The following is a 24,861-nucleotide window of genomic DNA, read 5'->3' as shown; positions in this document are numbered from 1 at the left end:
GACGGAGTGATGTGGGGCGTGTGCAGTTGGAGTGATATGCGACTCCTGGTACGTCTAGGAACGACTCTCACAGGTGACACGTATATCCTGTGTCATCAACTGCATCCATTTATGCCCATTGTGCATTCCCACGGGCAATTCCAGCAGTACAATGTGACACCCCACACGTCCAGAATTGCTACAGAGTGGCTCCGGAACACTCTTCTAAGTTTAAACACTACCGCTGCCCACCAAGCTGCCCAGACATGAACATTATTGAGCAGATCTGGAATGCCTCGCAACGTGGTGTTCAGAAGAGATCCATCGTACGGATTTACGGACAGGGCTGCAGGATTCATGGTGTCAGTTCCCTCCAACACTACTTCAGACATTAGTCGATTCCATTCCCACATCGTGTTGCGGCACTTCTGCGTGCGTGCGGGGGCCCTAAACGTTATTAGGCAGGTGTACCACTTTCTCTGGCTGCTTCACAGTTTGTCACTGTACAGGTACATTTTTAAAATTTCCATCAACGGTGGGCGGGTTGCACCGAGGGTGTTGCTTAACTGGGGGTTCTCAGAGGGACCTTTTGCCATCTTACACACGCATGTGTCACGCGTCGCTCCCCCCCCCCCCCCCCCCCCCACCTCACCATTCTGTGATCGCGCTACAGGAGGGCGCAAAACATGAGAGCAGAAAAAGCATGAGAATTCTTTTCTGCTTTGGATCACGTACAAATTTTGTCGAATTGTTTTGAACGGTCCCTGGTGGACCCACGCTGTACACAACCTATACACGAGAGCAAAATTGCGGTTACGCTGCACTACAAAGTGGTGAGGTCACCTAAATAGGAATGCAGCCCCCCAATAGCCTTAGAGAAGGGTCGAATCGTCTGGGGGGGAGGGGGGTGTCAGTCAGCACAGTCAAAGGTTCTCATCACACTGCCAAAATTGTTTTTGATCGCGTAATGGCTGAGAGTCAACGTCCCAAGGAAAGGGGTGGGGTGGTTCGATTAGCTCAGTTAACGCCCCCTCTGACTTCTTTTCGGGGCGATTGTGAGCGGCAGTATGTCCTCGTCCACCCCTGAGAAAACCGCGCTGTTTCGACGCTTGGCGTCGCGGTTCTGACCTCCATCCCAGATGCGTCAAAAGAAGGCGTGAAATATGGGTAAGAGGGGCTTTGACGACCTTTCCGTCGGGTGCCCCGTCCATCGTGGCGTTAGGCGGAACTGAGGTGAAATCTGGTGCCACTGTGACGTCATTAACCCACCTTACACGTCACACGAACTTCTGAGCTCTGACCTGGCTGTTTGAAACGTCACCGTGCCCCAGGATGACGTCACAGGGCGTCGCGCTGTTGCACCATCGCAGAGGAGTGTGAAGATGGTGTCTGTTGTTTTGGACACGTCCGAAAGAACACATACCATCTTGATATAGTAGATAAGGCTTACTGGCCAATGATCTTCTTCAGTGCTGATGCACTCACATTGCTCGAACTCTTACGGGAAGACTGCCGCGAGTTTTGAGTATAGTGGGCAGGGGCACTACAAATGTAGTGTGTGGACAGTAAGTTGAAAATATGGGTCTCATGGGCAGCGTGCGACAGATACGTCCCTGTAGTCGCACTGTCCTTTGTTTCCTCGATGGGTCAGTCGGTTAGAGCGTTTGCTATGTAATCAGAAGATACCGGGTTCGAGTCCCGGTTGGGGCACACGTTTACAACTGTCCCCACTCATACTTATCAACGCATGTAAGCTTCTAAAGGTCTCGATTTCATGGTAATTTCACCGCAGAGGAATGCTGTAGGCACCTCTGAACTAAATTTCAAAGTCCTGCGTATGGTACGCACTTACGAGGTTTCATAAAAGTGATACTTTGATTGTGTTGTGCAACGGTCACTCGTCACGCAGTAATGCTGTTCAAAACGTATCCTGAGATTACATCGTGTAAGATAAATATTACGCACTTCTGTAGATACCAGTAAAGAGTGAAGCAGGTACAAGGTTGCCCTATATTTCTGAGAATATTACATAAAAAGTTGAAGATGTGATTGTGCCGTGGTAAAAATTGCTGTTTTGAAGAAAAAAAAGAGCTCGGCAGTTGGTCAGTCGGAGTGAGTCTGGGTCAGTCACTCGTCACCGGTTGCTGGACTGTCTCTCGTTCGCATTTGTGCGGCAGTCAGTGCCTGTCTGTCTTCCGGAGTTCTAGTATGTGTTAGGCCGCCAGTCTGCTCGACTTGCTCAGGCGACGGTCATTGGCGGTTGGATCGATCGGTTGGTCGGTCGCGCACTGAGACACGAGATGACTTGTCCGCCTGGAGCGTCGGCGCATGTGAGGTCGCCACGTGAGTCCAGTGGGCCGCGCCGTATAGCGAGGGGTAGTGGCTTCGCGGCCGACACGAGAGCAGCAGGAGTCAACCCACGACGTCGGTGTGGCCGGCGCGAGCTGCGACGCCGTGAGACGGGAGATCGGCGCGCCTTCCTGCGTCCGCTGGAGCGGCTGGCAGCGGACGGTGCGGGAGAGCGAATTGGGGGTGCTGCGCCAGGTCTTCTCCAGAAATCGCTGTTTATTTGAAGTTAAGTGATTGGTGATATGTTGTTTCATTTACTCTTGTTACATTCTACTTGTTTTCTTCGTCAGTCTCTCGTCCCCAGCTTGCTCGTCTGTCTCCCGTCCGCATTTGTTAGGCAGTTAGTGTCTGTCTGTCTGTCTGCCGTACGTTAATAGCTGCCTCTGTCATGTTTGTCGGATTCGGTGTTAACGAATTTATTCCTTGACGTGTAACGGCCGAATTCCTGAAATATGTTTTTATCTTGCCTATCATCTTGAGAGGCGGTATATGTGTAATGTAGAGCATGTTTTTATATTTTATGTAAGACTGCAGTTCATGGGTTTTTATTTAAATGGTCATTTTAGTATATAAAGTTGCCATCCTTCCGCCGTAAGAGTTTTTTTTTTTTTTTTTTTTTTTTTTTTTTAAAAAATCAAGTTGCACCTTCGGTGGCAAGTTAATTTATTTAATGTTAGTGCTTTGTACGATTTCCATCCCTCCTACGGCGTGCGTGGTTTATGTGCTTGTGTGAGTTGTTAAAATTTTTAGTTTAAAATAATCTGGTGTATTGCAGATTTGCACCAGTGTAGTCTTTCAGAGGTTGTTGTGAGCGGTCGTAACTACGGCCGTGTCAGAAGGGAGCGGCAAGGTTCTCAGCTCGAAAGCTCATACTGTCAAAATTGGTTCTTTCTGCCTCTGAATGAATTGTAACTTGATATTTACAGGGTGCTTTCGGATTATAATTTTAAATCTGTTAAAAAAAAAGAGCTTTTAGGAATAAAATTTCCATTTGTTGACAGAAATTTAATTTGTTTTCATCAGTTACCCACCGGCAACTACTTCCACGCTCACATAGCGTGATTAAATGTGTTAATGTTCTTGATGAATCGCTAGTAAATAAAGTAAATTCTTAAGAAAAGGTTTTGAAAGTAAATACACGGTTCAGTGATTTAATTTCAATTTTTAGGAAAACTGGAGCAGGCGAATTGTTGCTATGGCTGGAATAGGAATTAAATACTGTATTTCGCTACAAAACCCACAAGAAAAAGTACAACAAGGAAGAGAAATATAGGTCGCATTCAATAGTGGATGAAGACAAAGTGATTAACGCAATGAAAATTCCAAAATCAGAATCAGTAAAACTCGCTGTATGTGTGGAATCAGATTTAATTAACAACGCACAACTATTGATAGTGTCTGTTCAGAATGTGGAGGCATAGCCGGTCTACAAATGGAATATGTGATATGACGAAGGAGAAAAATTAGGTGTAGAAATCGGAAAATTTGTCGTTTTGTAACTTTCAGTTATATCTACAATGGCGTAACTACGCAAACTGTAGTTTCATTTTTATGTGTAAAAGCCAGTTTAGACCAGCTGACTCACCAAAGAATACGCTGAAGACGTACATCAGCTTCTTCTTCCTGAAGTCTGCCATCTTGGTGCTTTCGCTGTTGTGTTAACTTCCTGCAACAAGAAAAAAAGTGCTGCTAAAAACTATGACCTCGTTTATTAATTTAGGTAAGGAAAGATTGTAGACAAGACAGTTTACTTGATGATGAGCAATCTGTTTTCATCAGAATAGCTTTTGAACTAAAAATAGCAGTAAAATTTTAAAAAAATTGATTGAAATCGCTAAAACTGAACAAAGCACTACGCTCCAATGGCATTTCTATCAGATTCTATGCAGAATTTCTGTCGAGCTAGCCTCTTTTTAACCATAGTATACTACCGGCGGAAAAATACTCAGTTCGGAGCACAAATAAGGCGAATACTCTCTTGTTTAAAAGACGTTGACTGAAAAGTGGGGTACCAGCTGCCTCATTCTAACCTGCCTCAACACCTTTCCAAATTTTCCCAAAAACATTGGCATGCGAACACGTTCGTGCTCTTTTTAACACGGAACTCACCTCCTACCTCGCTGGCACACACTACTCCATCGCCCACACCCGTCTCCTGCCAGTTGCCCTTCATCACTCACTGATTGTCATTATCTCTTTGTGTTCCTGTGTCCTTCATTCTCTCCTGCTGCTACTCTCTCCCCTCTCTTCCTCGTCGTCACTGTCATAGACTCTACCACTGGCCGTCACCTACTTCAACTTTTCCTTCTCTTTATTCCTCTTCCACTAGCGCTGTCTCCTCCACTCTTTTCCTAGCCCTGTTGTGTCACTGCCATTGTGTCGCGCTCTCTCTCTCTCTCTCTCTCTCTCTCTCTCTCTCTCTGTTCCGGCATAACATTAAGCGCCGGGACGTAGGCACGGAACGTAACCACAGGGACGGCTGTGAGACGACGTCAGCCAATAGTACGCTGTCTCGGATCGCACCACGACAGGAGCGGTCTCTAGCGGAAGAGAGTATAAGCGCCGCTCCAGCCAGCACAAGAAGTCGTGACTGTTCAGCTGAGACTTGTGGTCTAGATCAATTGCTTGCACGGAAATTGTATATATCGAAGGACATTGATTATTTGCATGTCGCCAATTTCTCGCGACACCTCATTATGAAGAAGGCAAAGTTAAGTATTATCAATTCAATTACTGTAATGAACTCCATTAATATTATTTGCTTGTATGTTGTCTAGCTATCCGAGAAAACAGCTTCCTAGGCACCCTATATTACACGAGTGGGCAGGATGCTGCTGTCTCCTCGGCCTTTTCTATCGCACAACCACTGCCTACTACCTTCCAGTATTCATTACTTTACTGTCTCTTTGCACTACCACTGGCCCTCGTATCTCGGCACAGGAAAGAGCGAATATGTTTGTATGCCAAAAAATTTTGGAAAATTTAGAAAGGTGCTGAGGACGATAGAATGCGGTCTCTGGTACCCTGGTTTTCAGTCATAGTCTCTTCAATTGCTGCCTGTTCGCCTTTTTTGTGCTCCAATAGGAGCACTTTTCCGTTGGTTGCCTTTTTTTCCCTATCGCAGCAGGGCATGCCACATATACAAAGAAAATTTATGGCTTAGTAAAATTTTGATAGTTTAGTTACGCTAAACTGAAATAGCACGAAACTAATTGTGCACTTGAGAGTGCATGATGTGCCCAATACTACAACACGGAGCTTCCAGACCCCTCCTGGTGGTTACCGGGAGCCCGCCGGCAGGACCGGAGACCCCCAGCACCACACGCCTCCTTGTTACGTCACTTTATGAGCCACGTTTTCGCCTCATACGGGATTTCACGTTCGTACTTCACGTGTACAACTGGTGCAAATTTGTATCTCTGTATCGCCCGGATAAACATGACAAGAAAATTGTCAGTGTTGTTCGTGATCGACATCTTACGAATATATCACAAAAATGTCAGCCATTTCCCGCGCATACCCGTCTTGGAGCCCGCAGATAGGTTTTGTTGCGAAAAAATGGTCGAACAAAAGCTTTTTGGGGGATCTTGAAGAAACCGTCCTCGAGTTAATTACGTTGAACCTCTATATCTCGGAAACGAGTAAATAAATCGAGAAAATTTTCTAGGTTTTTCGAGAGCGAGAGCTTAGGAATATATCGTAAAACTTGCAGTCACTTGCCGTGCACAGCCTACTTGGAATCCGCGCTCGGATTTGGTACGAAAAAACGGTGTTTTCTAAGGAACCGTCCATGAACTAGTGGTGGCTGTGTAAGCCCCACCATCAGATCTATGGGCGCTATTTCAGCAGAAGAGATGGGTTTCACACCAGCCAAGTTGAGTAAGCGCTCATGCACTTTACTGGCAACATTCACTGGCCAGTTTTTTTCTTCTTTTGTTCCGTACTAATACCTCGCAAAACGTGGAAAGCGAAGAGCTTGCACTAGAAGAAGTCTACTGTCAGAGCTAACAGAACAATTTCCGTGGTTTCCTGTCCTCTCACCTCAAACTGAGACGAGGGTCATCGGGCCGTGTATCGACTCGTGCTACACCTTGTATTTAGATTGCATTGGTTTTCCTTTTCTTCCCCCGACATGTTGGTTTGATATGTTGTCTGTCATTAAGTGGCTGCTTGGTTGTCTTTTCCCTCTGCTATCGATATCTGCGTTTCTGCTTCCGGGAAACTGCTATGGAGGAAGTGAGATCGTTGACCGGTGGTAACTGCGTGTGGTGGCGCGGATGTAGGGGGGTGTGGTGGACACGGGAGGGCAGTGTGGCCCTCCAGCGCGAAGCAGGCGTGGTCGGTTGTACCGAGTCGCCACGTGATGTGTGTCGGCTGTGTGTAACGAGCGGGTCGACAGAAGAGCTCCCCGCGGGTTGGTTGTATACAGAAACGCCCCACGAGTAGTTGCTGTTCATTTCGCCCCGGTGGGACGTTAACAAGCTTCTTTAAGTCCTCCGTTTCAACACTGGAGTTTAAAAGGAGACACCTACCATGAAGGAGCGGTCACCACCCGTCAACGTTGCAGAGAAGACGTGGACTCCGGTGACAGAGCGTGTTGTCGCGTGACCGTGGCGTGTCGGGTACCCTGGCGACGCGTGCGCGGTCGGATGTGTGGATCCTGGCCATCGGAGGTCGTGTACTGCCTGTTCGAGCATAATTGCAAGTTAAGTTCGCGGAAAGCTTAATCATTAAGTAATAAGTTTGCTCGTCGTGTTCATTACACGAGATGTATGTGGGAGTAAGAAACGAATTGTCCGATTCTCCCTGGAAAGTTATTGCAGTCACAAACTGTGTATACCTCTTGAGTCAGGGTAACGTACGGTGTGCAAATTTGCACCGCAAATATTACGAAATTGATGTGCTGTTTTTACAGAATGAATTGGTAGTCGGGGTTTCGTATTGTTAGGCAATAAACCGATTGTAATAATACTTAGAAAGTGTCTTTTTGCTTTCTGTTCTGTGTCCTTGGTCAGTTCCCTCAGAGCGGTAAAGAGATAGAAGAAAATTACGACATACAAAAGGCTATAGTCGAAGGGAAAAATGCAATAAATGAAAAAACAACACTCTGCAACAACACATTCTTTACCGTTCTGAGAGAACTGACTGAAGGACACAGAACAGAAAGCACACAAACGCAAAAGAACCACTTCCCCATCACACACAGAGACACAAATAATGAACAGAAGTCGTCGTAATTCGCGCTACAGTTTTTCATAGCCTTTCTCGCCACTTGCGATACGCCTCTCGCGACACGCGCGAACAGCAAGATGACGTAATATTCTGGATCAGAAACAAATTGCAAAAGTTTTGTTTTTCTGTGTAAAAAGCAGCCACACACCATATAACGAACGTGAATACACAAATAGCTAAGCAACAGCTAAATACACACCAAAATAACTGGTTTCCACAGCACTACCACAACCCTAAGTGTATACTGCTGACATACGAAGTTCACCTTTGAGTATTTGTTTACTAACAGCCGCTCACATGGTTGCAGATGACATGATGTTCGCTAAGTAAAAAGACGGCAACAGAAAAAAGACCACAGAAAATATGTGACCAACATGGCAATAATAGCTTAAAACATGCTGTAGCATACAATAAATAAGGTAGTATAAAAGTATCAACATAAAACTATATTTCAAAAGACCATTTGTAAAAAATAATAATGTTTTACTGTGTTTGTACAACCACAGCATTTTCTGCATGTTTTAGATTTAAAAAAACCCACAGGTGATGGTGATATTTGTCGCCGAAACTAGTTTGGGATAATAAAGAAATAAACAAATAACACGGTGTTTTGCATCAAGGCGGAACCAACTTGTGATATTACTGTCATACCTGTGTTACCTGTCTATTAGGTGTGTACCATATGTAGCAGGCGTTATCTCGTAACGATAGCTTTATCCACGTACGCAGTCAGAGTCTTACTAGATTCCCCCAGAAACCGGTACAGCGAACCATCTAGAAATTGAATTAGGATATACAAAGGCCCGTGAAACCTACAGAACATTTTTGTTATTCAATGTGACCCTTCTGTCTGTTATTTAAACAGAAACACTATTTATAGCAAAATTAACAGTCGTGTCTGTGAATTGAGTTTGCATGCGTTTGTGTGTGTCGTCAATTGTTGACGAAGGCCTTACTGCCCGAAAGCCTTATTTGTGACTCTTTTTGCGAGCTGAGTGATCAGCGCGGTGGAAAGGGACCCGGGTTCGATTCCCGGCTGGGGTAGGAGCTTTTTCTCCGGATGTTGTGTTGTCCTCATCGTCATTTCATCCCTATCTCCGGCGCGCAAGTCGCGCAATGTGGCGTCGAATGCAACAAGTATTTGCCCTCGGCGGCCGAACTTCCCCGAACGGGGGACTCCCGGCCCACAATGCCGTACGCTCACTTCCATTGTGACGCCTATCTGTGTCTCAGCATCTGCGATATATGGTGAGTAGCAGCCTTCCTTTTCATAATATAAATACTTTATTTTATGTTTGTGCATGTAAACTGAACTTGCATCAGAAGTAATTTCTTTGGTTAGATAAAATCGCAAAAGTTAAGCAATCAACCAATTTTTATTACTTATAAAACGCAATTTATTTTCTGCAAGGGTATAAAATACACAGTGCACTCTCACTGAAGGATGTGTGAGTCTAATTATGTACAAAATGCACAAACAGAAAACAAAGAGAAGTCATCTGCTCCAACTTTCTCTATTACACGTTCATTTATGTTTCTTTCCTTACCATTACTAGTGCTAATTCTACCATTTACTACGTCATTTATGCACTGTAGCAAAACTACTGAACTGTAGTATTGGTAGAACGCTACACTGGTGTTTCCGTATTTTTATCCATCCCTGTCTGTTTTACTGCAATATTTCGTGAAACATAACAACACTTTCGTTCTGTGGGAGTCTCAGGGACTTGGCATAAGGCCGGTATTACACTATCAAATTTCTTCGTCAAAGATTTGATCAAAGATGTGATCAAATATTCCGTCAAATACATTTGATAAGTTGTTTGACGTAGCGCTAGAAGGGGTATTACACTGTCATATTTTTCGTCACAGTTCAAGATGGCTGACAACAACAACTTGTTATTAACCGCAGCAGTTGCATGTACCACAATTGCACTGTGTGCACATGTGGATGAGAAGCGGGGAAAAAAAAGGAAACGTACCTGGGTGAAGCCGTGGGTTTTACGACGACACGATAAAAGCATTCAACAAAATGTGTTATGTGAGCTTGAGTGGAGGACGTCAAGTCGTACATAAATTACTTAAGAATGGATGAGCATACATTTCTGTATGTGCTCAGTGAAGTGTATCCTCGTATCACACAGCACAATATTCACTTAAGAACTGCTACATCTTCAGAAGACAGGCTCACTGTAACACTCAGATTCATTGCTACAGGAGAGGGTTAGGTTAGGTTAGGTTATGTTAGGTCAGGTCTCCAATCTTCTTAATCTATTTTTGTATTCAGGGTGCCTCGCGTTGTAAAGCGCCTCATCAGCTTCATACACCTCTATTAATTTGTAGTTGTCGGCACACACCAATTGTATTTACCAGCAATGTTTATAAAAACACTACAGACGACAGAACGCTGCAGCAATGCTAGCGCTCCATGTGGTAACATGTCACATTGCAGTGAACAGAAGACAAGCGACTTCTTTGATCAAATCTACAGCGAGGCCCTAGATTTGATCAAATATTGGACGACATTTGACAAAGTTCCCTATTGCACCATCAAATATCTTTGACAAAGATTTTTGACAAAGAAATTTGATAGTGTAATACCGGCCTAACAGTCTGAGTGTGGGTGAAAAGCCCAATCCTTGATGTAATACTAAGAATCTTTGAAGACGATAAAAGGTAAGGCGCCGACGGAGAAGGAGATGGAGAGGGAGGGGGCAGAGGATAGTATGGCCACAGTATATTTTATTGTCTGCCAACTTTGAGAGACCTACACACGTACAGGGAGGAGAACTGCCGAACTGTAGACACACTTTCTGTCACGTTGAGGAACGATGAAGTACTATTGCTGCTGGGCCGCTGTTATTTCGCGTATGGAGCAGTTAAGAGCCAGAAGATCAAGCCACTGCAGTTTTTTAGCTATGTTCGTCGAACTGGAAAAAGCGTTAGGCAGTGTAAAATGGTGCAAGATGTTCGAAATTCTGAGATAAATACGGGTAAGGTACAAGGAAAGGCGAGTAACATACAGTATGTGCAAGAACCATGTGTAAACGATAACAGTGGGAGACGAAAAACGAATTGCTCGGATTAAAAAGGATGTAAGACAGAGATGTAGTCTTTCGCTCCTACTGTTCAATCTGTACATCGAAGAAACAGTGACGGAAATTAAAAAAAAAGGTTAAAGAGTGTAACTAACATTCAAGGTGAACGGATATCAGTGATAAGATTCGCTGCTATCCTGAGTGAAAGTGAAGAAGAATTACACGACCTGCTGAATGGAATGAACAGTGTAATGAGCACACGGAATATGGACTGAGAGTAAATCGAAGAAAGACGAAAGTGGTGAGAAATAGCAGAAATGAGGACGGCAAGAAACATAACATAGAGGTTGGTGACCACGAAGTAGTTAGAAGTTAAGGAATTCTGCTACCTGGGCGGCAAAATAACCAATGACGGTCGGAAAATGGACGACATAAAAAGAAGACTGGCTCTGGAAAAACAGCATACCTGGTCAAGAGAAGTCTACTAGTACCAAACATAGGCCTTAGTTTGAGGAAAAAATTTCTGAGAACGTACGTTTGGAGCACAGCATTGTATGGTAGTGTGACGTTGACTGTGGGTAAAGCGGAAGAGAATCGAAGCATTTGATATGTGGTGCTACAGACGAATGTTGAAAATTAGGTGGACTGATCAGGTAAGGAATGAGGAGGTTCTGCGCAGAATTGGAGAAGAAAGGAGTATCTGGAAAACACCGGCAAGGAGAAGGGACAGGGTGGCAGGACATCTGTTAAGAAATAACTTCCATGGTACTAGAGGGAGCTGTAGAGGGTACAAAAATTGTAGAAGAAGACGGAGACTGGAATTCATCCAGAAAATAACTGAGGACGTAGGTTGGGACTACTACATCTACATTTACATCCATACTCCGCAATCCACCATACTGTGCGTGGCGGAGCGTACCTCGTACCACAACTAGCATCTTCTCTCCCTGTTCCACTCCCAAACAGAACGAGGGAAAAATGACTGCCTATATGCCTCTGTACGAGCCCTAATCTCTCTTATCTTTGCCTCAAATGCTGGTTCTCTAAATTTCCTCAGAAGGGATTCACGAAAAGAACGCTTCCTTTCTTCTAGAGACTCCCCACCCGAGTTCATGAAGCATTTCCGTAACACTCGCGTGATGATCAAACCTACCAGTAACAAATCTAGCAGCCCGCCTCTGAATTGCTTCTATGTCCTCCCTCAATCCGACCTGATACGGATCCCAAACGCTCGAGCAGTACTCAAGAATAGGTCGTATTAGTGTTTTATAAGCGGTCTCCTTTGCAGATGAACCACATCTTCCCAAAATTCTACCAATGAACCGAAGACGACTATCCGCCTTCCCCACAACTGCCATTACATGCTTGCCCCACTTCATATCGCTGTGCAATGTTAGGCCCAAATATTTAATCGGCGTGACTGTGTCAAGCGCTACACTACTAATGGAGTATTCAAACATTACAGAATTCTTTTTCCTATTCAGCTTCATTAATGTACATTTATCTATATTTAGAGGTAGCTGCCATTCTTTACACCAATCACAAATCCTGTCCAAGTCATCTCGTATCCTCCTACAGTCACTCGACGACGACACCTTCCCCTACACCACAGCATCATCAGCAAACAGCCGCACATTGCTACCCACCCTATCCAAAAGATCATTTAATTCCCTGGGGCACTCCAGATGATACCCCACCTCCGATGAACACTACTCTGAGATGAAGAGGTTGGCACGTGAGAGGAATTCGTGGCTGGCCGCATCAGACCAGACAGAAAACTCGTGACTAAAAAAGGGCGTAGCCCCGATTTTGGAACCGGTATTCGCCATTTCTTTCAATAAAATAAGGAACAAATCACAAATCTGAGTCTAGACTGTAATTGTACACCTGCACCCACGTTTTGCTTCGTATAAAAAACAAGCGATACGGCAAGTGAAGCAGACGTGAGACGAGCCCGTGCTTTGTGACTGTTTACGATTTTGTAAGTAAAAGAGTTGCACCCGCAGGGCACTGCACGACATGGACGAAGAGGCTGTGCAGGGTGCGACGGGCGTGGGCGGGAGATCTCGACAGCACAGCTAGCTGCCACCTCGCAACAACATTTCGAGAACTGCTTGAAACTGACGATATTGTCTGTCCGTGGTACGTGGGAATACTTTAAAAAAGGGGCTTTAACAAAATGGCGGCACTCTGAAATAAAAGTGAATGTTTCGCCAAAGAAGTCATTATAAAGACGATATTAATATATACAGCAAAAATCCTACATACTACGGTAGAAGAAAAGCTGACTCACAACTTACAAAAAAGGTACATTGTAATTGTATGTTTATTTCATGATAGCTCCCGCCAACTTAAGGAATGTTCTTTTGAAAAAAAAAATAAAAAAATCGTTTAAAAGTTTCATCTTGCGTTTTTTAAGATTGGAATTGAACATTTAATCGACAATGCCACCACCTTAAGGCTGGCTTTTTTTTTTCGCCGATGCCGAAGCACTCTCATTTTGACGAAATTATATCGATTAACTGGTTTCCGTTTACCACTCGAAGCATTTTCTTGCACGACTGGGTTCCTTTTCGGACCCTTTCTATGCCTATAAATACGTCCGCTTGTCATTTTCAAGCTCTCATAGTTTGCGTCGCACAAAAAACGGCGAAGTGACAATTTTAGCAATAGCAGATCAACGACGTGCTTTCATACTGTTTACGACAAACTAATCATGTTATGAAGAGAGATCTTGTTGAAAATAGCATTTTAGCTGATATTAATACCCGAAACTGAAGGGACCCTTATTCCGTCAGTAACTACACTGAAACGCCAAAGAAACTGAATCAGGCATGCGTGTTCAAATACAGAGATACGGAAACAGGCAGAATATGGCGCTGCGGTCGGTAACGCCTATACAGGGTGAAAAGTATTTAAACCGACGAACTCTGGGAGGTTGTAGGGGACATCAAAACAAATATTTTTCCCTAATGTCATTTTCTCCTATGAGGAATATTTAAACCGGTAGAGGAACATTTTTCTGGCGGCAAATTAATTAAACCAACAAACACTTTTCCATTTTTTTATGACCAAGAGACAACAGAGTAACACAACCCAATTTCAATTACAGTAGATTTTCAAAAATACCTCCACTGACACGTAAACAAAGGCTACACCGTCGCATCATGTTCTGTCTGACACGGGCAAAAAACCCAGGAGTATCCTGAATTGTTCCTGCTGCTGCTACTGTCCGGGCAACCAGATCCTCTTCTGATGCAACAGGAGTTGCGTAAACAAGGTTGCGCACCTCTCCCCACACAAAAAGTTCAGAGGGGACATATCTGAGGATCGAGCAGGCCACGGTACAGGACCACCTCTGCCAATCCACGTCTCTGGGAACCGTCGGTCCACGAATCGACGCACACGACGGCTGAAATGTGCCGGCGCCCCGTCATGTTGGAACCACAGGCGTTGCTTGTAGGGAGCGGGACGTCTTCCAACAATTCTGGCAATGTCCTGGCGAGAATATTGTGATAGTGCCTGCCATTTAATGGCCGAGGTAGCAGATACGGTCCAATTAAACAGTCCACAACAACACCGACCCACACATTTACGAAGAACCACACTAGTAACTGTGACATGTGGGTTATCTTCACTCCAAACATGCGAATTGCGCATGTTGAAGACTCCATCACGCCCGAACGTTGCTTCATCGGTAAACAACACAGAGGATGGAAATGTAGGATGCATTTCACACTGTTGCAGGTACCACTCCGAAAACTGTGCTCCGGGTGGATAATCAAGTGGTTCCAGGTTGTGGACACGCTGTAAGGGAAATAGACGTAAGAATTTGCTTTCGAAGGACTGTTCTTACATTTGTCTGATTCGTCCCCATGTTACATGCAATTTCACGAGTGCTGATTGAAGGATCCCTCTCCACATGGTGCAAGACAGCTTCCTCAAATTGCAGCGTTTTTACCGTGCGACGGCGTCCCTGTCCAGGTAATCTGCTAAATGACCCGGTCTCACGCAGACGTTGGTACACAGCAGCAAAGGTCGTATGATGCGGGATACGGCGATTAGGATATTGCTGTTGATAAACCCGCTGTGCAGCTCAACCGTTGTGGTGCGCTACATAGTACGCACCGACCATATCAGTGTACTCACTCCAGGTGTATCGCTGCATTAGTAAACAGAGACAATGCACTGCTACACTGGTGGACAGCAGTTGCCTACAACTGAAGAGTGTAATACGCCCTCTAACAACTCAAGATCGTAATACGGTCTCCACCGGTTCCAATAATCCTCATAGGAAAAAATGCCATTAGAGGAAAATATTTGTTTTTATGTCCCCTACAACCTCCCAGAGTTTGTCGGTTTAAATACTTTTCACCCTGTATGAAACAAGAAGTGTGTGGCGCAGTTGTTAAATCGGTTACTGCTCCTACAATGGCAGGTTATCAAGACTGAAGTGAGTCTGAATAGTAGGGGCACGAGTGATGGGACACAGCATCTCCGAGGCAGCGATGAAGTCGGGATTTTTCCGTACGACCAAATCACGAGTGTACCGCGAGTATCAGGAATCCGGAAAACATCAAATCTGCGACATCGCTGCGGCTGGAAAAATACCCTGCAAGAACTGGTCCGACGATGACTGAAGAGAATCGTTCAACGTGACAGAGGTGCAACCCTTCCGCAGTTTGCTGCAGATTTCAATGATGGGCCGTCAACAAGTGTCAGCGTGCGAACCATTCACCAAAACATCATCGATATGAGCTTTCGTGTACCCTCGATGACTGCACGACACAAAGCTTCACGCCTTGCCTGGGCCCGTCAACATCGGCATCGGTCTGTTGATGACTGGAAACATGTTGCCTGGTCGGACGGCTCTGGTTTCAGAGTGTATCGAGCGGATGGACGTGTACAAGTACGGAGACAACATCATGAATCCATGGACTCTGCATGTCAGCAGTGGACTGTTCAAGCTGGTGGAGGCTCTGTAATGCAGTGGGGCGCGTGCAGTTGGAGTCATGTGGAACCCCTGATACATCTACATACGACTCTGACAGGTGACTCGCACGTAAGCATCGTCTCTGACCACCTGCATTCCGACGCACTTGGGCAGTTGCAGCAGGACAGTGCGACACCCCACACGTCCAGAATTGCTACAGAGTGGCTCCAGGAACACTCTCCTGGGATTAAACACTTCCGCTGGCCACCAGACTCCCCAGACATGAACATTATTGAGCATGTCTGGGATGCCTTACAACTTGCTGTTCTGAAGAGATTACCACCCACTCGTACTCTCACGGATTTATGGACAGCCGTGCAGGATTCATGGTGTCACTTCCCTCCAGCACTACGTCAGACATTAGTCGAGTCCACGCCACGTCGTGTTGCGGCTCTTCTGCTTGCTCGCGGGGGCCCGACACGATATGAGCCAGGTGTACCAGTCTCTTCCGTTTTTTACAGTCAAGTGCTCGGATGCGCCAGACCCCCACGCAGTAAATCGCGGTCTCAACACATTTTAACATTTATAGCACTCTTTATATGAATGACTCTTGAAAATAGACTCTCTAATGAACATTTTACACCAATAAAAAATTTCTACCCCCCTTACAGGCTTGCCAGTGATTTGAGTAATATGGACCCACAAATGTTAGCAGTAAGGGCTGGAGGACAAATGGCACGCTGTAGGGGCACGGATAACGAGGAGAAAGAGAGATGCCGCCCATCGGAAAATTAAAGACACCTTTTCAGAAACGAGTAGCAGCTGTAATAAGATCAAGAGCTCATATAGAAAGTCAGTACTAAGTACGTAAGGGAAATCTGAAGAGTGCAAGGAATATTTACAACAGCTATCCAAGGCAAATGAATCTGAACGCAATATGATAGGAGGAATCAGAAAGTAAATGAAGATGAGATGGGAGGTCCGATACTAAGAGAAGAATATGACAGACCCCTGAAACGTTTGAGGCGAAACAATACTTCTGGAGTAGAAGACGTTCTGTCGCAGTTATTGCGATGGTTGGTCCACTTGGTGTACAGCATAGCGGGTGTTGGGGGTACATAAGTACATATGATTTTATTGGCGACTGAGGACAGTGTACTAAGAATATTACTGCAGTGTTTACTTCATATGCAGACTAATAATTATTGCTGTTAGGGGTAGTTCGTTCTTAGGTTGGTTAGGTCCTCCAAGTACTTGTGACAGGAGCAAGCCATTAATGCGGGCGCAAAACGGTCAGTCTGTACTGACAGGCGTAACCGACCTAGCGGCTCAGTTACGACCGTGCACAAAACATCAGGTCGTAAAGTTTGTGAGGTACTTGTGGGAAGACAGATGGACGCAGAGAAAAAACAGCGAACACACTGAAGTGAGTACCTATTAAGGCACCGTATATAAAAATACCTGCACTTTTGTCCCAACCAGCCTGTATGTGAGACACATCAAGAAGAAAGTCACAATTTCAGTTCCAAAGAAGGTCGGTGCTGACTGTGACGGTACCAGCGACTGGTTTTGACGAGCGATTGGCCATTCGATTTTTTTTTTCGTTCGGTCTTATTTCTCAGTCGAACGAAACAACTGAATGAAACTAGTGAACGTGGCCATGTCAGATTTATGAATGTTTTCGCTCACTCTGTGGGTCTGAGTGGTTTCACTTAATGTGAGACAAAAAATGGTTCAAATGGTTCTGAGCACTATGGGACTTAACATCTGTGGTCATGAGTCCCCTAGAACTTAGAACTACTTAAACCTAACTAACCGAAGCACATCACACACATCCATGTCGGAGGCACGATTCGAACCTGCGACCGTAGCAGTCCCGCGGTTCCGGTTTGAGCGCCTAGAACCGCTAGACCACCGCGGCCGGCAATGTGAGACAACAGATTGACACAATTCTCAATTAAGGCAGTTATGTCAAAGTTTGCACTCAGTCTTCAGGTTCGAGTGATTTCATTTACACAGTTGTTCAGTCTTTTCAGTTGTAACATGAACCAAGACTCGAGTTGCCAACGTTTTAGAGACAAATAACGAATCTTATTTCAAGGAGTCGCGAATAAAAAGTATATTTCTAAAAATAAGTATTTTCAAAATTTATTTATTTAAGTACTAATTTATCATACTTCTAGCATTAAATACCGATTTTGGGTTGGTTTTAAATGGTTAAAAACTGGCGTTACATTATAAATTTATGTCAAATAAATGAATAATTACTTTTTACTTAAATTAATTGAAGCTGTGTCTCTCTCTTTCGACTTGCTTACACCAATCGCAGTAAATCTGTTTCGCCGGCCGGGGTGGCCGAGCGGTTCTAGGCGCTACAGTCTGGAACCGCGCGACCGCTGCGGTCGCAGGTTCGAATCCTGCCTCGGGCATGGATGTATGTGATGTCCTTAGGTTACTCAGGTTTAATTAGGTCTAAGTTCTAGGCGACTGATGACCTCAGAAGTTAAGTCGCTTAGTGCTCAGAGCCATTTGAACCATTTTTTAAAATCTGTTTCGTTAAATGCTGAGGTGAAGTGAACAGAAACCACATAAGAAATTTTTATATTTGCTTGATGACTTCAACATTTGCTTCTTAAGAATGTGCCGCAACTTGTTGGAAATATTTTTTGCGATAAATACAGGGGGTGTCGAGAAGAATCATCCGATTTGGGACATCTATATTTCTGAAACTAATAAACATATACAATGAATTTTGTTTTTTGATGAAGGTGAAACTCAAAGTTTTTTTCATACTTTTTCATAGGTGTTCAATATGGCCCCCTCGAGATGCACGGCATGTGTCAGTGCGGTATTCAAAGTGATCCCACACTGCAGCAAGCGTGTCTTGAGTTACAGCTTCCACAGCTGCTGTTACGCGATGTCTCAGTTCACTCATTGTTGTTGGTAATGGAGCCACATAAATTGAGTCTTTTATAAACCCCCAAAGAAATAGTCACATACAGTCAGCTCTGGTGACCTGGGAGGCCAGTAACGTAAGGCTGAATCAGTCGGTCCAGTGCGACCGATCCATCTTTCCCAATCTTTCGATTTAAAAATTCCCCCACTTCCAGATGCCAGTGTGGTAAATGAAGTCATTCGAATCAGTCTCCAACTGTGGCAAAAAGAAAGTTCACAAGTGTATCTAGATATGTGCTTCCTGTAAGAGTGTTATCGCCAGAGAGAAATGGACCGTACACCTTTTCCCGTGAAATTGTACAAAATTATAGTGAGTCCCTCTCATGTTGTACAACATAATGTGGTTGTTCCATACACAATATGCTCACATTATGACGGTCTACCTTTCCATTGAAGTGGAATGTTGCTTCATCACTTAACACTAAGCGTGGAAAAAAAGTGTTCAAATGGTCCAAATGGCTCTGAGCACTATGGGACTTAACACCTAAGGTTATCAGTCCCCTAGACCTGGAACTACTTAAACCTAACTAACCTAAGGACATGACACGCATCCGTGCCCGAGGCAGGATTCGAACCTGCGACCGTAGCGGTCACGCGGTTGCAGACTGAAGCGCCTAGAACCGTTCGGCCACCACGGCCGGCAAGAAAAGTGTAATCCTGCATCTCGCCAAGAACGAAATTAGAGAACTTCAGACGATGTTGTTTGTCACCTTCACCAAGAGCTTGCAGTAGCTGAATTTTGTACGGTTTCATGTGTAAACGTCGACGCAACACACGCCAAACGGACATGGGGGGCACGCTGAGCTGCCGAGCTGCACGGCGAACGGATTTCTGCGGTGTTCTTGTGAAACTGTGGTGGACGCGTTCGACGTCTGTCAGACACTCGGAGACGGCCCGGCGATTTGCCTCTACACAAACAACGTGTTTCTCGGAACTGTTCATTCTACCGTCTAATGCTCTGCGCTGCAGGAGGACCCACACCATACCTATTACGAAAGTCACGCTGAACAGTTATTATTGATCCGCACGGCGCAAAATGCAGAACACAAAACGCTTTCTGTTGTCCCGACATAGTTTTTATTAGAACTGAAGTGGGCGCACACTGCTGCTACCTAGCGGGAACCGTGTAAAACTCGAGAGTTTGCTCTCTCCAACAATACGTTGTTCATGCACATACCTGAAATAACATAATAGTTACGATTTTTTAAAAATCAGATGATTGTTTTTGATACACCCTGTATTTAGCGTTCGTTAAGTTTTTTTTAGCTTCTTTTACTAGTATATTTTTTATAGTACGTATCATCCTCGCAGATACTGTGTATCGCACTGGATGGTATTGAGTGTCACTTCCTATCCAGTCTTCTACCCGCACACCGTTGAGCTTATCGGCATTTTGATCGAGACACAAAGTTCACGACTAAGGAAACGCGGATTCATAAACATGAACGAAAAAGTATACTAGATGCTCTTTGTTGGCACTCATTAAGAAGCAAGTATCGCAGTGGCAGTAACGGCAACGGCACACTATTACAGCGTGCAATCGACAATATTAACTCAACGGTTGCAGCACGATACAACTCGGAAGCGGCCGACTGCGTTGATTGTTTCCAGTCACTTGCTCCCACGGCTTGGTCTCACTCAGAAGAGTGAATGAGTAATTCAGCTGATGCGTAAAACTACAACCGACTCAATCAATTCGGTTGTTCCAACCACTGATTGACATGCGTGAATACGATAAAGCAGTACTTCCAGCAGTTCAGCCAAAAGGCCCAGGAGTGATGTCGGACGGAATCGCCCTGTCGCACCATAATGCCCGACCCGACACTGAAAAAGAGACAAAGGCTACACTTCTGTGATTTGGTTGGGAAACACCGCAACGGCCTTCCGTACAGCGCGGATCTTTGTGCGTGTGTACAGGTTCACATCCTTGATGACGTGCTTGCACGTCGGTTTCAGGCGGACGGGGAACTGCCGTTGTGGATCCGTCAGCGGCCAACCGCGTTCTAAGAAACAAGAATTGATCTGTCGTACATTAAATGTGTCCGCAAATTGCGAATACGGATAATCATCAGCTATGTAATGGAATGACGTTGACGAAAATTTGTGACGGACCGGTACTCGAAACCGGATTTCGCGCTTTCGGCGCCCGCTCACCTCAGCGTCTGGATATCCGAGCGCGACCGAGGCCACACCGAAACTTCCATCCTCCGCCAACCGCGTGTCTACAGCCTGCACTCCGGGGAAGCGACTGAAGCAAAATGTCTCCCCTGTGCAGGAATGTAGGAGGGTCCTTTAAGAAACAATGCCCCACATTTTTCTCAGAACATATGTATTCTTAAGAGTCAGAATTTGGTGACAATATACATCAACATGTCTTGTCTGTGACCTATTTCTCTATCTAGTCTTCATCACGTTCTATGGCCGTACGCCAGCGTTCTGGAAAAGCATCTACCAAGCTATCAGGCATCATCCAAAGGGAACTAATTACATGTGGAGTCCCACAAGGTTCCATTTTAGGGCCATTACTTTTTCTTGTGTATATCAATGACCTTTCATCAGTAACATTACCAGGTGCCAGGTTCGTTCTGTTTGCCGATAATACAAACATTGCAATAAATAGCAGATCAAGTGTAGTCTCAGAAAGATCAGGTAATCAAATATTTTTGGACAATAATCACTGGTTCCTAGCCAATTGCTTGTCACTGAACTTTGAAAAAAACACACTACATGCAGTTCAGAACTTGTAAGAGGTGTCCCACGAGTATATGCCTAACATATGATGACAAGCACATAGAATAAGTGGACAGTGTTAAATTCTTGGGATTACAACTTGATAATAAATTCAACTGGGAAAAGCACACCACAGAACTGCTGAAGCGTCTTAACAAATCTCTATTTGCAATGCGAATTGTGTGAGACATAGGGGATACATAAATGAAAAAGTTGGCATACTATGCTTACTTTCATTCCATAATGTCATATGGGATTATTTTTTGGGGTAATTCATCAAGCCAAGCTAGTTTTCTGGACCACTCAGCTACCGGCGGCGGACACCGTCTTTCATAACGGCTACAGTCGCCGCAGCGCCTGTAACTTCTGAGTGCTGACACGCGTGCACGTCCGAAGGAAATTTGCATCGTTATTCGGAACAACACAGTATCGTATCGTATGATCGCGTCGTCTTCCAGTGGGGTAAACGTCTCGAAGCGAGTGTCGACTACGTTTGGACGAAGCCAATCCAGGGTCCCAGGGTGGTGGGCGTTCGGTTTCCACTTGGCTGTCTCTTGAACACTGCGGCTGCCGCTGAACAGTGGCCCGCCGAATGCCGGACATTTGCCACGCCGGACATTTGACGCAGTTGCTCCTTCGCCAGGTAGCGATCCTTCAGGTAAGGGACGCCCTTCCTCGTACTTCTTCTGTCCGCTTTCAAACCGCCGTCTCGACATCTTACTCAATACAACCAGTACGTAAGGGACCTTCTTCTTCGACAACTTGGCCAAATACAGAGCTTCTTTTCCGAAATCGAAATATTTATAACTTTGGGAAACGAAAGCAATATCGACTATTATGTCAGTATGTAATTAGTTCTGCCAAGTATAAATATAGATCCCTCTGTCTGTACGGTAGCTTCCTTTCACGCTTACTGATTGCGATAGAAACAGTCCATCGGAATGGGAGAAACAAGATCACTGCATTTGTGCCTACTTTAATTACTACAACTGCATAACCAAAAGACAATAGGGAAAGAATAAATGGGTTTTTTAATGTTTGAAAAGAAGAACGACATACTCCATAATAATTTACTCTCTAAAAACCTTAGTTAATAAAGTGTAGCGGGACAGTGTTCAAAACATAACTGAAAACACATTCACTAAATAGAGATAAGTACATCTATGATTGACATGTCATCTAAAGTCGACTTACAATTTTAAAATGTTAGAAATAAGGAAATGAAGTAATACAGAATGCTACGCTTGTAACGTACGTTGTTGTTCTACATTGTTTAGCTCTGGTATTTACAGGGTCACAGAGAAAGCATCTTAGGTTCTGGAAGGAAAAGCCGTACTTGTAATTATCTGCACTACAACAAAAAGAAGAAGCACAACTTAAGGAAAAATAATGTAAGCTCACAATCGACTTTGAAGCAGATAGTTCCTGTGGCTTAGTATGGGCAGAGGTTATATTCGACAACCGGAATAAATTAATAACTGGCTCCTTTTACCGCCACCCTGTCTCAGATGAAACAGTTGCTGAACAGTTCAAAGAAAAGAAAACTTGAGTCTCATCACAAATAGGTACCCTACTCATACAATTATAGTTGGCAGTTACTTCAATCTACCTTCCGCATGTTGATAAAAATACGTTTTCATATCCTATTGTAAATAGAAAACAACTTCTGTAATTGTTCTAAATGCTTTTTTTAAAATTATTTTTAACAATTAGTTGACGAGGCCATTCAAATTGTAAATGGTTACGAAAACACACTTGACCTCTTAACCACAAATAATCCTGAGCATCACGACGGATACAGGGATTAGTGAACACGCAGTCGTAGCGAGGCTCACTTCCGTAACAAAGAAATTCACCAAAACTAAACGCGAAATATATCTATTTATAAAAGCAGCTAATAGTTTCCAATCGTTCCAAACTATGTAAATGAAGACCATATGTGGCTTAAGTTCAAAGAAATAGTATCAACAGCACTCGAGATATTCATACCAAATAAATTAATAAGAGACGAAACTGATCCCCCATGGTACACAAAACACGACAGAAAGCTGTTGCAGGAGCACCGCAAAAGGCACGTATAATTTAGACGAACGCAAAATCTCCTAGATTGGTGAAGTTTTACTGAGGCTCGAAATTAGGTGCGGATTTCAATACGACATGCATTTAATAGTTTCCACAACGAAACTCGCTCTAGAAATGTGGCGGACAATCCAAAGAGATACTGGTCCCATGTTAAGTAAACCAGCGGAAAGGCTCAGTAAGTACCTTTACTGCGCGACAGCGACGGTAATGTTACTGATGACAGTGCCACTAAAGTGGAGTTAGTAAATGCATTTTCCGAAATTCCTTCACCAAAGAAGACGAACTAAATATTCCACAGTTCGAAATGAGAAGAGCTGCAAACATAATATAGAAGTAGATATCCCTGGTATTGCAAAGCAACTGAAATTACATTGTCAGTGACAGAGGAAATGATCAAATATCTTTTCAAAAAGTCTCTAATGTATAAGGATTGGATTGTTAGGGGGAAGAGACCAAACAGCGAGGTCATCGGTCTCATCGGATTAGGGAACGACGGGGAAGGAAGTCGGCCGTGCCCTTTCAAAGGAACCATCCCGGCATTTGCCTGGAGTGATTTAGGGAAATCACGGAAAACCTAATTCAGGATGGCCGGACGCGGGATTGAACCGTCGTCCTCCCGAATGCGAGTCCAGTGTGCTAACCACTGCGCCACCTCGCTCGGTTCTAATGTATAAGAGAAGTAGGTCTAATACATTTGTTTCTGATGTTCTTTAGTAACAATTAATTTTCAGTAGTAAGCTCCTTGCTTTTACTGACTTGTTCAAAGATAATCAACAATTTAGTAAGAAATTATAATTTTCAAAGGACTTAAGTAGATTTACATCTACTATAAATGTTTGCAGCTTAACTTAAATAAAAAATATTTGAGGTACCAAAATTGTCAACCTTAGGATCAGATCAGTTTTGGGATGTCAATTTTAGGTGCAATTCAAAGGTTCAGTTCCCATTTTCTTTTACAAAAGCGTATACTATCAGTTTAACAAACCTTGATATATTAGGTGATAGTTGCGATTCTGAAGCTTCAGAAAATTATTTTAGAACTCACAATTATTTAATAGTATGGCCATAATATTGGAAGCTAGAAAAAAGTGATCTTAACGTGACAACAATTGGGATACTTTTGTGAGGCTTGAAACACTTTTTAATTTTTACATTAAAGGCTCATTCGCATCACACTTTGCACAGGCTTTGGACCGTAAAAATGATAAATGACCATCTACTATTCTGGTGTGTGTAAAATCAGCCTAAACACGCTGAACTAATGTACACTCTATTTACAGTTACAACTTAATATTAGCTCCTATAACGCTGCTTCAGTGTTTTAATAATTTTATGTCAGTAACCTGCGAGGACTCTGTGTTCTTCATAGTTTTTAATACATTATTTTTAACGTATTTTAGTCCAGTTTATGAATATGGGCAATGGCTTTCAAGCAAGGCCTAATGTTGCCAGTCTCTTCATAATTCTTTACGATTCTCTCTATCCTGTCGTCCAGCTTCAAGTACTTCTTCTTCCTCTTCTTACCTTCAAGATTCACTTCCAATTTCATGTACATGCAGTTTG

The 24,861-nt window shown here is 44.0% G+C and overlaps 1 protein-coding gene across 1 annotated transcript in view; it reads right to left on the bottom strand.

The window, feature by feature from the left end:
- The window catches only part of LOC124718917 (calexcitin-2-like), a 390,722-nt gene that overhangs the window by 65,581 nt on the left and 300,280 nt on the right, over positions 1 to 24,861 (bottom strand). The window contains exon 2 of the mRNA XM_047244571.1: positions 3,914 to 3,994. Within this exon, the coding sequence (XP_047100527.1) occupies positions 3,914 to 3,965 (52 nt within the window). The 5' untranslated portion in view covers positions 3,966 to 3,994. The remainder of the gene's footprint in view (positions 1 to 3,913; positions 3,995 to 24,861) is intronic.

Source organism: Schistocerca piceifrons, chromosome 10, assembly GCF_021461385.2.
Source record: "Schistocerca piceifrons isolate TAMUIC-IGC-003096 chromosome 10, iqSchPice1.1, whole genome shotgun sequence".
Lineage (NCBI taxonomy): Eukaryota > Metazoa > Arthropoda > Insecta > Orthoptera > Acrididae > Schistocerca > Schistocerca piceifrons.
Note: the sequence above shows the minus strand (reverse complement) of the source record. Positions and strands in the feature narration are given on the sequence as shown.